This window comes from Carex rostrata, chromosome 33, assembly GCF_964058835.1.
Source record: "Carex rostrata chromosome 33, lpCarRost1.2, whole genome shotgun sequence".
Taxonomy (NCBI): Eukaryota; Viridiplantae; Streptophyta; class Magnoliopsida; order Poales; family Cyperaceae; genus Carex; species Carex rostrata.
Genome location: NC_135950.1, coordinates 1,885,376 through 1,899,988, shown reverse-complemented (window position 1 = coordinate 1,899,988; position 14,613 = coordinate 1,885,376). Strand labels below are relative to the sequence as shown.

Genomic DNA, 14,613 nt, shown 5'->3' with positions numbered 1-14,613 from the left:
TTGATCCAACGGTGGCTGCTGATTTTACTGTTTTGTTAAGTCACCGTTGGATCAACAATTTTGTAAAATACTTAATAAATAGTAAAAAAATTCAGAAAAATGTAAAATTTGATCTCCAAGCACATATTAATATGGAAAACAATATGAACGGTTTAGATCGGTCATTTGGATTTTAAATTTTAGATTTATGGTCCAATGCACAAACCCATCCATGCATTGCAATGCATCATAGCCCATCTCTCTCTCTCTCTATATATATATATAAAACATAGAAACATAAAGAGTGCTGCTGAATTTTTATGCGTAGAAGGATTGGTAAAAATTCTATTGATTTAAATCATATATTTTTCTTTTCAGAAAAATAGAGATGTGTTTGGATTCTCTGTGGCTTCATCATATGAGGAGCATAACATAAATCAGGTAGTCATAGATAATGGAGCCATTGAAAATCCCAACACATGTAAACATGTGCAAAAAAAATAAATAATTTGGATCAGTAGAATTTCTACCAATTCAAATATTAAATCATTTTCATCGGTAGAATTTCTACTAATTCTTCTATTTATTAAAATTCAGCAACACTCTCTCTGTTTTTTTCTCTCCAAAACTTACATGGACAATTTGTATATTTTTTTAAAAACTCAAAAGACATACGTAATCCTCTTTTTTTATGATTGTTTGTTTATTTATTTAGGAAAAATATCATCAATCCAAGTGGCTCAGAAAGACAAATTATGTGGAGATATAATATTTCTGGTACCATTTCTAGAGCTTTGATTGATTGTGGATATTTTTTGTGCCAGCTCTAGAGGTTATTCAATTTATCATTTTCCACAAACTTTTTTAGTATTGGAATGCTACTCTTCTAGTGGCCATGATTATTTGACTATTATTTAAAGACTAATTATCGAAAATAAAGTTTAAATAAATTTGACATCAGTTCAAATAAAATTTTAAAATTAGATTTAGGAAAAGAAAAAAAAAATGAGAAAGGTTGTTCGTTTTTAGTGGGAAAATAAACAATTTTCAAATTGTGATGGGAAAATGAGATATTTCAAAATTTGATGATGGTTATGACAACGGTTACCCATTTAAAATTTATAAAAACTTGAAATTTTGAAATCTTCGTCCTTTTTTTTTTGTTTTTTTTTTTTGTCATTTCTCTGCATGTGAGAAATAAGATAGTCATAGTGGTTGTTTCAGGTATTATTTCTGACTTCAAAGTTAACTCTAAAGAGTCAGACCAAGATAAAATTCCTAAACATTAGAAAATTTGGTGGAAGTTGTCTCGAATCCATCAGATTTAGCATGTCACTTGATTATTAATCTTTTCTCTCTGTGTTCAGGTGGAACTAATTTGGTACACTTACTGAATGTGAAATGTCTCTTTCACCTTTAGTAAGTGTACTAAATTAATTCCCCTGAATACGTAGAGAAGACAATAATGATAAGTGACATAATCACTCTGGTGGATGCGAGACAGAACTTCATTTTTTTCATGCTTAGGCACTTTATGTTGGTCAGTCTCCTTTAGAGTTAGTTCTAAATTCAGAATAACACCTAAAACAGCCACAATAGCTACCATATTTCTCACATGTAGTTTGTCCTTTTCGACATCAGTGGCAGCTCATGCGGTTTCAGTGTCAGCAGCGGTAGCTCGTACAGAATCAACAACAGCTATTGCTGCTTCAGTGTTAGTGACGGCAGCTCGTGTGACTTCAGCAATAACTATTAAGAATATCTAATATTAAGAAAGGAAATGTATATATAATTATGAATGTTAAAACTCTAATTGATAATACATAGTAGTTGTGCTCTGTATTTGATAATCAAGTTGTATATATGTCGTGTTGTAACTTTTTAAATCAAGTTGTATATTTGATAATCAAGTTATTTATTTAGATATATGAAAAGAAAAAACTACCTTTAGAGTAATAATTTTTAAAAAAAAAATCATAAACTACGTATGTATTAAAATTTGAGATACGCAAATAAATGTTTTGACAAATTGACACTATCCTATATGTAAAAAATCATAAATATAAAACTTATAGAATCTATTTTCAGGGGAACTCCTATATATGAGCTATTCCTCATACCGTGCAACTTTTAAAATGAATTGTACGGTAAAGCTGCACAAATGAATTTAGATCTTCCCGGGTACCTATTACAATCACTGGATCTGGACTGTTTTTCTTAACGTGGCACGAATCTCAAAGCTCAATAATACTGTCCCTGTGCTAGCCCGAATCTCAAAGTGGCTGAGAGTCAATCTCAAACCGTAAAGTAAAAATTCAGCCTTAGCCTTAGCATTGTTTTTGAAAAAAATAACGACCCAATTGTGGTCTGCTGGCCTTAACATATATTCACGCTGTACAATAATAGTCAATGATATCTTATAAAAATAAAAATAAATCATTTCAAATACTAGTCTTATTTTAAGCATTTTTTTTATATCATATCTTATTTACTATTCTGGAATTTTTCATTTCCAAAGTATTAATTTGATTTGCTATTAATCTGTATAATAAGTTCGGATAAATTGTTCATCTCCCGGTAATAAATTGAAGAAGGTACTCCTTTTTTTTTAATATTAAACAATATATTTATTAAGCTAAATTTTAATAATTAGCTATATGTTATGGTAAGATATGCATTATATTTCTCACAAAGTATCATGATTAATTTTTCGGTTAGCATTGAATTTGAACGTGTCTAAAGGCATTATTTCACATGAGGATGCTCCTATTTACGTGTAATTAATAATGAAAATATTCATATCAAGTTGGTACGAAAATATTCTAGAATAACAAAAAGTATTAAGTGCATCATCGATTGATATGAATAAAAAAATTGGAGAAATCCATGTCTGTGGTCTCAACTTGTTTGATTAAATGTATGAAAGAAACCTTTATCGAGTTTTTTAAAAATACCCAAATTTATAAATATTTTATTATAAATAATCACATTTTTTGTCAAAATTTTATTTTTGTCCAAACCGTACAGATTATTTATGGTTTGAATTTTTAATTCAAACCGTAAATATTCTTTGAATTTTTTTTTTTTGATATAAATATTCGTTTATTTCAATTCTTTCTCCACCTTAAATCTGCTCAGAGCATCTTTTATGAACTTGACGCAACCTTGTATCTAGTGGTTTGCAAACGGGTTACCCGTGACCCGTTCCGGGTAACCCGTGACCCGTTCCGGGTAACCCGTTAGGGGTAACGGGTAGGGCGGGTAGACGGGTAGGATGGGTACGGGTACAACCCGCAACGGGTAGACGGGTAGTTTTCCCAAAACCTCTACCCTACCCGTTTATTACCCGTACCCGTTGCGGGTTGACGGGTACGGGCGGGTTTTTTTTTTTTTTTCTTTTCTGTTTTTTCTGAATTTTTATGCTTTGAGATTCGTGCCAAGTTAAAGGACATATCCCGAAGTCCGTTTAGATATAGGAGTCCGTTTTGAGATTCATGCCAAATTAAAATTAACGACTCAGATCTCATTCTACTCAGTCAGGTATTGCACTGGATCTGAATTCTATAGGGGTCAATTTGAGATTCATGCCAAATTAAAATTGACGGCTCAGATCTCATTCTACTCAGTCAGGTATTGCACTGAATCTGAATTCTAAAAGTAGGCCGCCAAAAATATTTTGAAATTCAAATTTTGAAACGGGTCGGGTACGGGTAGGCGGGTAGACGGGTACGGGTAGGCGGGTCCGGGTAGACGGGTAAACGGGTACGGGTACAACGGGTTTTTTTTCAAATTGGGTTGTCCGGTCCGTTTATTACCCGTACCCGTCTACCCGTCTACCCGTTTGTACCCGGGCAACGGGTACGGGTACCTCGGGTAACGGGTACGGACCGGGTAAAACGGGTTGAACCCCTAACGGGTTTAGCAAAACTCTACTTGTATCCATCCCACCGACCAAATGGGCTTTACCTTCTTTCATTCTGACAAAAGGGAAGGGTTTTAAAATCGGACGAAAGAACCACCCTTGATCTACTCCTCCCTCTCAGCTCTCACTCTCAGCTCACCGCCACCTCATTCTCTTCTCCAAACCTCTCACTAATACTAATACTAATACTAATACTAAGCAACATCAATCAATTACTCACCCTTTCTATTTCACCATTGCCTCTCTCTCTTACCCATCTCTTCCTCTTTCTTAGTGGTACAATACAATTCTCTTGCACATGCACATCAAGTGTTTGTGAAAATCTCCCTCAGAGATATTCTCACTACCAGCAGCAGATTTTGACGGCTACTCGTACACGTTCTCTAAACAATCTTTCAACCTCTTCTCAGAACAATGGTAACAGCTCTGCTCTCCCCTGCCACTTCCTTTAAGCCAATAATTTAGCACCTTGATTGATTATGGTGATTTTTTTCCTTTCCTCAAATTCTGGATCCCTTATTTGGTACTTCACTTGTAAAATTTAGGAGTCCTCTGACTGTGCATGGGGTGCTTCTACTGTCAGTACTCAGTACTGGTGGAGACATGTCTACAGAGAAAAACACAATAACAACCTGAATTCGAAGGACCGGTACCCGCTTTTCTCAAGCTCAAAAGGATCTCTGTGATTATTTCCACAGCACTAGAGGCTATTCACTCCCTGATGCCAAGCACCTCAGTAAAAACACTCCAGTGTTTCTCGGAAAGCTAGTTTCAAAATTAAAGGAGGACAGAAGCTTTGATCAATCTATCAGTATATTACTTCGATTTCTTCCAATTAATGAATTTGAACCCTTTTTAGAAAGCATCGGTTTGTACCCTACTAAATACAAGCACCTGTTACCAAAAAACATAATATATTTATCTGATGATCCTCTCTTGCTAGAGAATTACCATGTTTTGTGGAGTTATGGGGTACCAAGAATTAAAATTGGTAGAATCTACCTAGAATCAGCAGAGGTGTTTAGATACAATGGGGAGGTGTTATTATCTAAACTCTAAAATTATGAAAATTTTGGCATTGGTAGAGCAGCAATTGTAAAATTGGTCACTTGTTGCCCGAATCTTCTGATGGGGGAAGTGAATTTGAATATTCTTCGGGTATATGAGAAATTAAGTAGCCTTGGAGTTCAGTTTGAATTGGTAATCCAGTGTTTATCTGACAGGAGCAAATACAATTGGAGCCGAGTTTCTGAAATGCTATCCTTTCTAGACAGATTGGGTTTTGACAAACAGGCATTAGCAACTCTAATCAAGGAAATGCCAGTATTTGTTTTCCACGAATCAGGAATAAACATATACTTGCTTGTGGCCATATTAATTAAGGTTGGTCTTAAAACTGATGAGATCTTGAATTTATTTGTGAAGAACCCTCATATACTAATTGGAAACTTTGTGAACATTTTGGGTCATTCTGTAATTTTCCTCACTGAAAATGGGATGGAACTTGGTGACATAGGTAGTATTATTTCTGCCCACCCCCAAATATTGGGCTCTTCTCCATGCAGGAGTTCAGATTCTGTTTTACGCCACCTGAGCTTGCCCCCAAAAAGCTTAAGTGACCTGATAAAGGCAAACCCGACAAAGTTTACCAGCTTGGCTTGTACAAGGAGCGTTGATGAACCTGTGCATATAGATGAACAACTTTTTCTAAAGGCCAAAACTGAGTTTTTGATAAAACTAGGTTTCGCTGAGTGCTCAGATGAGATGGCAAAAGTGGTTTCCAAGTTTAGAGGTAGAGGTGACAAGTTACAAGAGAGATTTGACTGTCTGGTCAATTCTGACTTAGATTACCATGATGTGGTTAAGATGATAAAAATGGCACCTGCAGTGTTGAACCAATCAACTGATATCTTAATTAAAAAGATAGATTATCTTACAAACAAATTAGATTATCCACTTGAGTTGCTTGTTGACCTCCCCACCTTTTTGTGCTATAACATGGATAGAGCGAGACTTAGGTTTGGGATGGTGTGTTGGCTAACAGACGAGAAAGGATTAGTGACAAATACCCGGGGGGCAACAAAAAGGTCTGGAGGGAAGTTTGCTTTGAGCTACGTACTTGCAAGTTCAGAGAAAAGGTTCATTATACATTTTGTGGATGTGAAACCAAAGGGGATGAAGCATTCTGAAATGTTGAAGAAATCAATTTTGGGTTCTACAAACTAGGATCTTCTTTTTGTTTTTTTTTCTTTTTAGTTTATAAGAGGCAGTTATAAATGTCCTAGTTCAATGATGAAAGTTGTTGTACCAATTATTGTAGACAAAAACATAATTAGACAAATAGACAATTAGTAAGACTAATGATTTAAGTGCTTAATCGAGTTGAGATGGCTTTTTTTTTAAATTAGATAATTAATTTATGTACTTTGGGCATTTCACTACTCTATGAATAAACTGCTCTGTTGCATGTTACTCTATTAAAGAATTTGATTGATGTTTAATTATCTGTGAAATGAGCTTTGAGCCACTATTTTATTTTACAAGTAAATGTATGATTTATCCCATCCTCCCAAGTCCTGAGTCCCAGCTTTTATTTTATATTCTATAAATTGGGTTCGATGTGTGCGAGCCCCTGGATTCCTGGAAGATCACATCATAAAGCAAACGGGTCAATCCAATTTGATGTGTTCTATTATTAATGCAACTGGATGTAGTAGAAATGAGACTTGTGTGAAATATTTGTACAATTTGATGTGTTCTGCTAAAAATTAAAATGTGAAGTATACATTAATATACTATTATTTCTTTTTCAAAACTTCTTATTTAATTCAAAAATAATATCAATATTTGACAAGTTAATCTATTATTAATGCATCTCGATTTGACAATATTAATAAACTGAGTTCCGCCTTTAATTTACGCTTCTATTTCTAAAATGTTGAATCATTTTCATTTCTTTATAGAGCTGTGAAAAAAAAAAATGAATAACTCGGTAAACATAAATCTATGAAAGGGATAAAAAACATGATATAGCATGCACAAATTGTGTTATTTGCACAATATTTGAATGAACAACATAAATTAATTGTGAGATTATTATTTAACTCATGTAATTCAAATTTTTTTTTTTTTTGGGTGAGCTATATATACACGTATAAAAATTTGGTTTGCGATATGATTATAATTGAACTCAAAAAATTTCGTTCTCGTTTGGATTTAAAGGCAAAATGTATTGAAATAATTTGAATTTTAGCGAAAATAAAATAAAATGCAGTGAACAAATTCCTACTTATCAAATAAAATGCAGTAAACAAATTCCTACTTATCAAAAAGGTGAAATACCACATGTAATCCCCAAATGAAATCCCTCTCTTACTCCTCTCACTCAAATTAAGAACAAACGAAAACAACTAAACCAAACCGAACCCTCTCTTTCGGCTTTGCTATTAATTATTTTATTTTTGAAAAATTAAATATCATGAACAAACTGGAAGAGCGATCCTGGAGTGAGGAGCACAAACAACACAAACAGCATCACCGCTGGATGGCGGATTGGGGATAGCGGTGGTGTTGTTTGTGCTGCTCACTCCAGGACTGCTCTTCTAGTTACCAGGCTGCTGTCGCATCATCGAATTTGGAAACATGCAGAGTGAGTGGGATATCGATCTTGGTTCATGATGTTCTCTATTTCGCTTTGATCACCATCTTTCTCATAGCGATCGGCGTGCAAATTTATGCCGGCTGATCAAATTATTTGGTCGCCGTCGGAGTGCGGCGGCGGTTGAAAAAGCGGATCTAATCGTAGGGTTTAAGGTAATTATTTGCTTTCTTATTGTACCGAATCATTCTCGAATTATATCCGAATCACGAATTTTTGAACCCGCTGACATTTGATTGTTATTAGTTTGTTTTATTTTTTTAATATTTTTGTCTGTGCAGTTATTTTACTGATATTATTTTCTTAAACACAGAGAGTAGTTTTTTAAGTTGTGCAAGAAATCGACCGACGCATTTCAACACAAGTTGAGCACATAAGAAATGTAAGTTTTAATTGTTTTTTCGGAAGGGCTTGCATCTATACTCGTAGCTAAGCACATAATGGTTTCTAGGGTTTCTGTACACATCTTCCTTTTATTGCTTAAGTGCTTATCCGCGTGCTTGCTGTTTGAAATTACAGATTGAGAAAAACGGAGAAATTGAAAGACTGACAGTCTATGTTGCATGGATGCGGATGCGGGTACGGGTATCGTATCGAATACGATACGGATACGGTGATACGGCAATTTTCAAAAATCTCGGATACGATACGCCTACTATATATTATATTAATTATATTATTAATTCAATATTTGTATTATATAAATTAAATATCAAAAATCTTCAATAAGGTATTCTATATATGTAAGTTATATAAATTACTATGTAACAATAACAAAGTTAAGTTGCTACAATGGTTGAGGTTTATGTCCGTCTGCCCACAGATATCAGTGCGTTTCAGTGGGTATCATTGACCGTATCAGAGTGTTAAGGATACGCCACGTCATCAGATACGGCAATTGGCATATCGGATACGTATCGGGGCCGTATCGTACACATATCCATATCTGATATTGGTACGGCGCCAAATGTGGAGTATCCGAGTAACATAGCTGACAGTGAATATGACCGAATTGCAAAAATCTAAACAGTAGTTGCTGGAGCTTCAGATTATTTATATAACTCATATAATTCAAGTTTTTAAATTTTGTTGTGTTATATATACACAAATATAGATTTGGTTTGCGATTTGATTATAATTGAAATTATTTAATTAGTAAGAAGAATTGTAACATTCATATGTGTTCACTATTTAATATGATATTAATTTAAATGGGTGTTGAGTATGAATTCTTTCATTATAAATAAAAACAAAAAATCAACTTTGTTATGCAAACGGTTTAAGATATATGATACCTCTGATATAATGTTGAATTTTTTTTGTTATGTTAACAGTTACAATTTATCTCTTTTATTTTAAAGCAGAAATTGATTTTGCTATGCAAACAGTTCAGATATATGATAACTTTCCTATTATCATCCGTAATCATGAATTATTTTTGTTATGCTAACGGTTAAGATTTATCTGCTTTTAAGAATTAAATAGTTAGCTCAAATAAAAAATTAGTCACTAACTTTTTTTTTCAAGTATAACTTCGAATAAATATCTTATGAGTGAGGCTATGGTACTTTGCAATGCGCGGATCGTTCGGTACATTGTATTTATATCTTTATTTTTAAAGTCTAAATAGTCGATCTGAAACCGCTCAACATTATTATCATATGAAAGTATACTTGGAGATCAAATTTTATGTTTTTGTTGAAATTTTTTTACTATTTTTTGAGACAATTAGAAAATCACCTGATTTAAAAAATTCTGGACCATCCGAAAGTAGTGATTTTCTACCTACCAAAAAAAATAGTAAAAAAGTTTCAAAAAATATAAAATTCGATCTCCAAGTATATTTTTATATGATCATAATATTCAAATAAAAAAAAATATGATAATAATATGTAGCTATTCGGATTGACTATTTGGACTTTAAAAATAGAGATATAAATTTAATGTACGGAACAATGTGCACATTGCAAAGTAGCATAGCCTCACTCATATCTTATTGAGTTGAGATTAGGCCAAATTCTTTTTTCTCATTTTGCCACAAATTAGCGATATAGCAATATTAATTATATTTAAAGTCATCAAAGTCATAAATTATACAATAAGTCTGTTTATTCAAATGGATATCCCGCCGTAAATAAAATAAAATGTCAGTAGTTGTTATACTGTTAAATAGTTAATTTGTAACTGGTCGGTAATTTCAATTGTGTATTTTGTTGATGTGATTTCTTGGAATTGGTTGTTTCCAATAGTAGTGTCCATTTTTTTTAAAAAAATTTTATAGTGTGGTTGTGTTGCTGTACAGATGTCCCCTGGAATAATTTCTATTTGGTATACAAACTTCGGTTGTTCAACTAAAAAGTTAGATTAAATTAATATTTGTTTGATGCGAATTTATGAATTAAACTAGTTATCCCAGTGACTAGGAGCTAGGGGCAATCAACATCCTCCTTCCACTAAAATAAAGATAAAAAATAATTCTTCCGCTAATAAATATTTCAATAAGGACATAAAAAGTGCACAAAATAGTGTTCAATTTTTCTCATTTTTGTTTATTCCTATAAGAAGTTTCCCTTTAACTGGATTGATGCATCTTTCTCCCTTCCTTTTGTTCTTTGTTCAAATTTAGAGATGAAAGCGGATCAAATAGTGGTAAAATTATATCTGTATTTTTTTATACGAATACAGATTCAATATTTGATGAATACGGATAAATATCCCTTTTCAGTACTATTATTTATTAAAAAATATAAATATTATTAAAAAAATATCAAAATTCATAATATTGATCTTATAAATAATTATAATGGTATATATTTACTATTCAATATGAATAGCTAAAGTTTAAAGTTATATCTGTATCCGAATTCACACATATCAATATTCAAATATTCAATATCCGTATTTAGTTTTTAAATACGTATCAAATATCGGTCGGATATTATCCACTACATTTTCACCTAATTTCAAACTTCCTCCTTTTGTTCAAATTAAAATCTCAAACCACTTTACATAAAGACCTTCCTATTAGCAGATATCTCCTGTGTTTTCTGGATAAGTTTTTCCCTTTTTTTCCCTCTCATTAGTTTGCTTTTTCCCTTAGTCAACTAACGACTGTAATTAATCTTTTTTGTCCATTCAAGATACATACTTTCAACTTGCAAACTTCCTGTATAAATAATAAAGGAGGGCTCAAATGTCTACCTTCATTTTGCCTCAATCATATATTAACATCTTTATTTTCAATTTCAAAGTCTAAATAAAAGATTTGAACTGCTTAACATAATATTCATGTTAAAATATGATTGGAGACCAAATTTTATATATTTTTTTAATTTTTTTACTATTTTTTAAGATAGGTACAGAATCATTGTTTTAGATGGTTCACAATTTCCTGAAAAATAATTATTTTGTACCTACTTTGAAAAAAAGTAAAAGAATTCCAAAAAATATAAAATTTGGTTTCCAATTATATTTAAATGTGGATATCATGTTGAGTAGTTTGGATCGTTTGTTTGAACTTTGAAATTAAAAATAAAAACATTAGAATACGATTGAGGCATGAACCAATGGGCATTTCAGCCCTCCTCATATATATTATTATATTGGAGCCTGATAATTGTATTCCAAACAAAATCTCCAAGTGTGTCCCCCAAGTAGTTTAACAAAAAAAACTTTCAATGTTATCTAACTTTCATTTTCAGCGCTAATATCAAACATTTAAAGCTATGTTGATAACATTTTACAATGTTACTCGCAAGCATTTAAACCTCTATCTGCAAGCATTAAAATTCTAAATCTGTATAGTTTTAACTCCTAACTACTTTTGTTTTCAACCAAAAAACGAAAAGATTCATTTTACTAACTTTTTTTTATTTTTTCTCTGATCATTCTCATTCATTTTCTCGACGATCCGTGATGAATTTTGTGAATCTAAAAATGTAAACGTTTTTTTATCTGATTTTCTCTTTCAAATGAGATCCATGAAGAATAACTTAAGAGTTATATTTGTGACGTAATTTTTTTTTACCACTTTAAATCTTTGTGACTTTCAGCTTTTTTATTTTGCTAGAAAATAATTTAAATCTCTGTTTACAAGCATATAAATCTCATGTACAAGCATATAAACCTCATTAATAACACTTTAAATCTCTAGAATAAAATATATAAACGTCATGTACAAAGAATTTAAACCTCAACAATAACACTTCAAAGCATATAAATCTCAACAATAACACTGCATTTACAAAGCATATAAATCTCAACAATAACACTGCATTTACAAAGCATATAAACCTCATGTACAAAGCTTTGAAAATTTTAACGGTTGTAGACTGAGATTTAAAAACTTGAAAATTAAAAGTGTTCATGAGTTTTACTTAAAAAAAACAAATTACTTTAAAATTACTCAAAAGTATTTCTTCGTGGATCTTATTTGAAAGATAAAATCGAATAGAAAATGTTCGTATTTTTAGATTGGTAAATTTTATCACGGATCATCGGAAAAATAAATTATAATTAAAAAAAAAAAAAAATAGTGGGTGAAAAGAATTTTTTCTTTTTTGGCTTGATGACAAAAGCAGTTGAGAGTTAAAATTATCTAAAAATGCTTTCAGACAGAGGTTTATATGTTTGCGAGTAACATTTTAAAATGTTATAAACATAGCTTTAAATGTTTGGATATTAGCGTTGGAAATGGAAGTTAGACAATATTGAAAGGTTTTTCTGTTAAACTACTTGGGGGGACGCGCTCGGATATAATAGCTCGAGTAACTAGAACAATTCTCTTTTCACTAAGCGCCAACTGAAAAGTATTAGTCCGTGGTTAGTTCTAGAATGCCTTATTTGTGGTACGTTTTATTAATATTGTTATTTTTCATCATCAAAATTGTTCAAACAAAAAAGTTAATTTTAAATTTCATCATCAAAGTCAATTCTGCAAAAACACTATTCACAGAGAAAAAGACGAAAATCCGTAAACACGAATTTTCGGTTGCTCAGTTTCATCAATAAGCAAAACTGACATACTGCGAAATTCGGTAAAATACTATTCATCGATCCCGTAAATATCTTTCACAACAACCCACAAGATTATACGTCAACTACGTATAACTTTCTTTTCTCAGCCGAAACACTATTTGGGAGAGAAACCGAGAAAGAGAGAAAATACCGATTCGATTCTGCACGAAACGATACGTGTGAATTAGTGAGTTTTTCTCTCTACCCCTCCACCCCTATTTATAGGGTTTAGAGTCGGTTGCCAAAAGACCAAAATGCTCTCCAAGTTCGGCCTATTTACAAGATATGCAATTGAATAGATAAGGATGATGACATGTGGATAAGATCGATGACGTGTCATCTGGATAGGATCGATGACACGTCATGCGGATAAGGACGAATCTGAAAAGACCCGAATGCCCTCGGCCCGAATACAAATAATATTCGTATAATTATTCTGAACAATTATATTTCTTGCGGTTGTTGTTTCGGTAATTTATACAACGTGTCCTGCACATTTATAAATTAACCGGTTAAATTTATACAACGCGTCACACACGTTTATAAATTAACCAATGTTTTTACTTGTTATTTTTACATAACATTTATAATTTAATTATAACACGTATAATTAATTATAACCATCTTACTATTGATCATAATCAATTTATAATCAATCACAATAAGATTCTCCGATTAACTCATATATGGTGTGACCCAATAGGATCTGTGTTATGTTGGTAAATAGAGTTAAAATTGTTTTAAATTCTATAATCATGAGCGGCATCTGGCAACACATCATGACCATCCAATTACACAGATGATGCTATACAGTACAATATCACGATCCAGTAAACAATTTACTTGTGTTTGTTCTTCTGTCTCATAGCTATCAGATTAGTTTCAAGGTAGATGTGTGTCATCCTTGCTAACTGAATCTTTTCTTAATCTTGAGCAGATTATCAAATATAATTACTCTTGTAATTATACCGCTAGCAGATAATCTTACTCTATCAAGGGGCCCAGTGATGCTATAGCTCGTATAGAGATACGAGGGACAAAAAATATTCTTGGTAAACTATCACTTCCTCAGCTAAGCTATACATATGGAAATGCTACCGTTATGACTGCTTTTTACGGACAGCGTTAGATAACACTCACACATACATATTTATTAGTGGGAACGATAAATACCTCATACTGTAGAACTTGACACTGAATGAAAACATAAATGACACGAACACAATTCTATTTAATGTTTCATTCGGGGTCTGTCAAATACCATGTTCTTAGAACATATATCTATGTGATTAAAATGACATCTCGTGTCAGGTGGTTTGTAAAACTTAGCCATCTTTTAATCCACATACTAACCTTATCGCGGTAATTAGTGCTCCTGCTAATTACCTTGGTCAGTGATTTTTTAAGAGTATATATCATCTATATTATGGAGTTTCACAATTTCAGTCATGAACTCGAAATGATCCATAAATTCAATAATACTCAAGGCAACAAAATGATATATAAATAAACATTCAATTCATGAACAAAGCTTTATGATAATTTATCGTATTATTGACTTTTAGATTATTACAAACTAACATGAATGTGGTACCACCATTACAAATTTCAACCGTTTTAAAAAATAAAATAAAAAAGATGGATCTTGATCAATTCCTCCGATCCATAAATAGTTGGATCGTTCTCACTGCCTACAATCTTACTATATTGGTTAAAAACGAGGTACTCTATTTGTTTTCGTACATCTGAATTTTATAATTGCTATGAATGAAAAATTTCCCCGATCATGCCCCAATTTTCTTTTAATATCCCTAAAAAAGTAGAAAAATACAAAATTGCCCATATTTTTTTGAATATTATTTAAAATAGAAAAATACAAACTTGCCCATGATTTTGTATTTTTTTTTTCTATTTTTTAGGGATACCCCAAATTTTGTAATTCAGAGGGATAAATATGTTATTTAAATATTGGAATAAAAAATTGAAAATATATAATTTTATAACTTTTAAAGATATATTTTAAAATTCCTCCTTATAT

The 14,613-nt window shown here is 31.9% G+C and overlaps 1 protein-coding gene and 1 pseudogene across 1 annotated transcript; both read left to right on the top strand.

Moving 5' to 3' along the window:
* The first annotated feature begins 5,029 nt into the window (after positions 1-5,029).
* LOC144548330 (transcription termination factor MTEF18, mitochondrial-like) lies at positions 5,030-6,127 on the top strand. The gene has a single exon (XM_078297002.1). The coding sequence runs from the start codon at positions 5,030-5,032 to the stop codon at positions 6,125-6,127; it is 1,098 nt and encodes a 365-aa protein (XP_078153128.1).
* Positions 6,128-7,445: 1,318 nt separating this feature from the next.
* Positions 7,446-7,646, top strand: LOC144548714 (uncharacterized; annotated as a pseudogene).
* Positions 7,647-14,613: the final 6,967 nt, after the last annotated feature.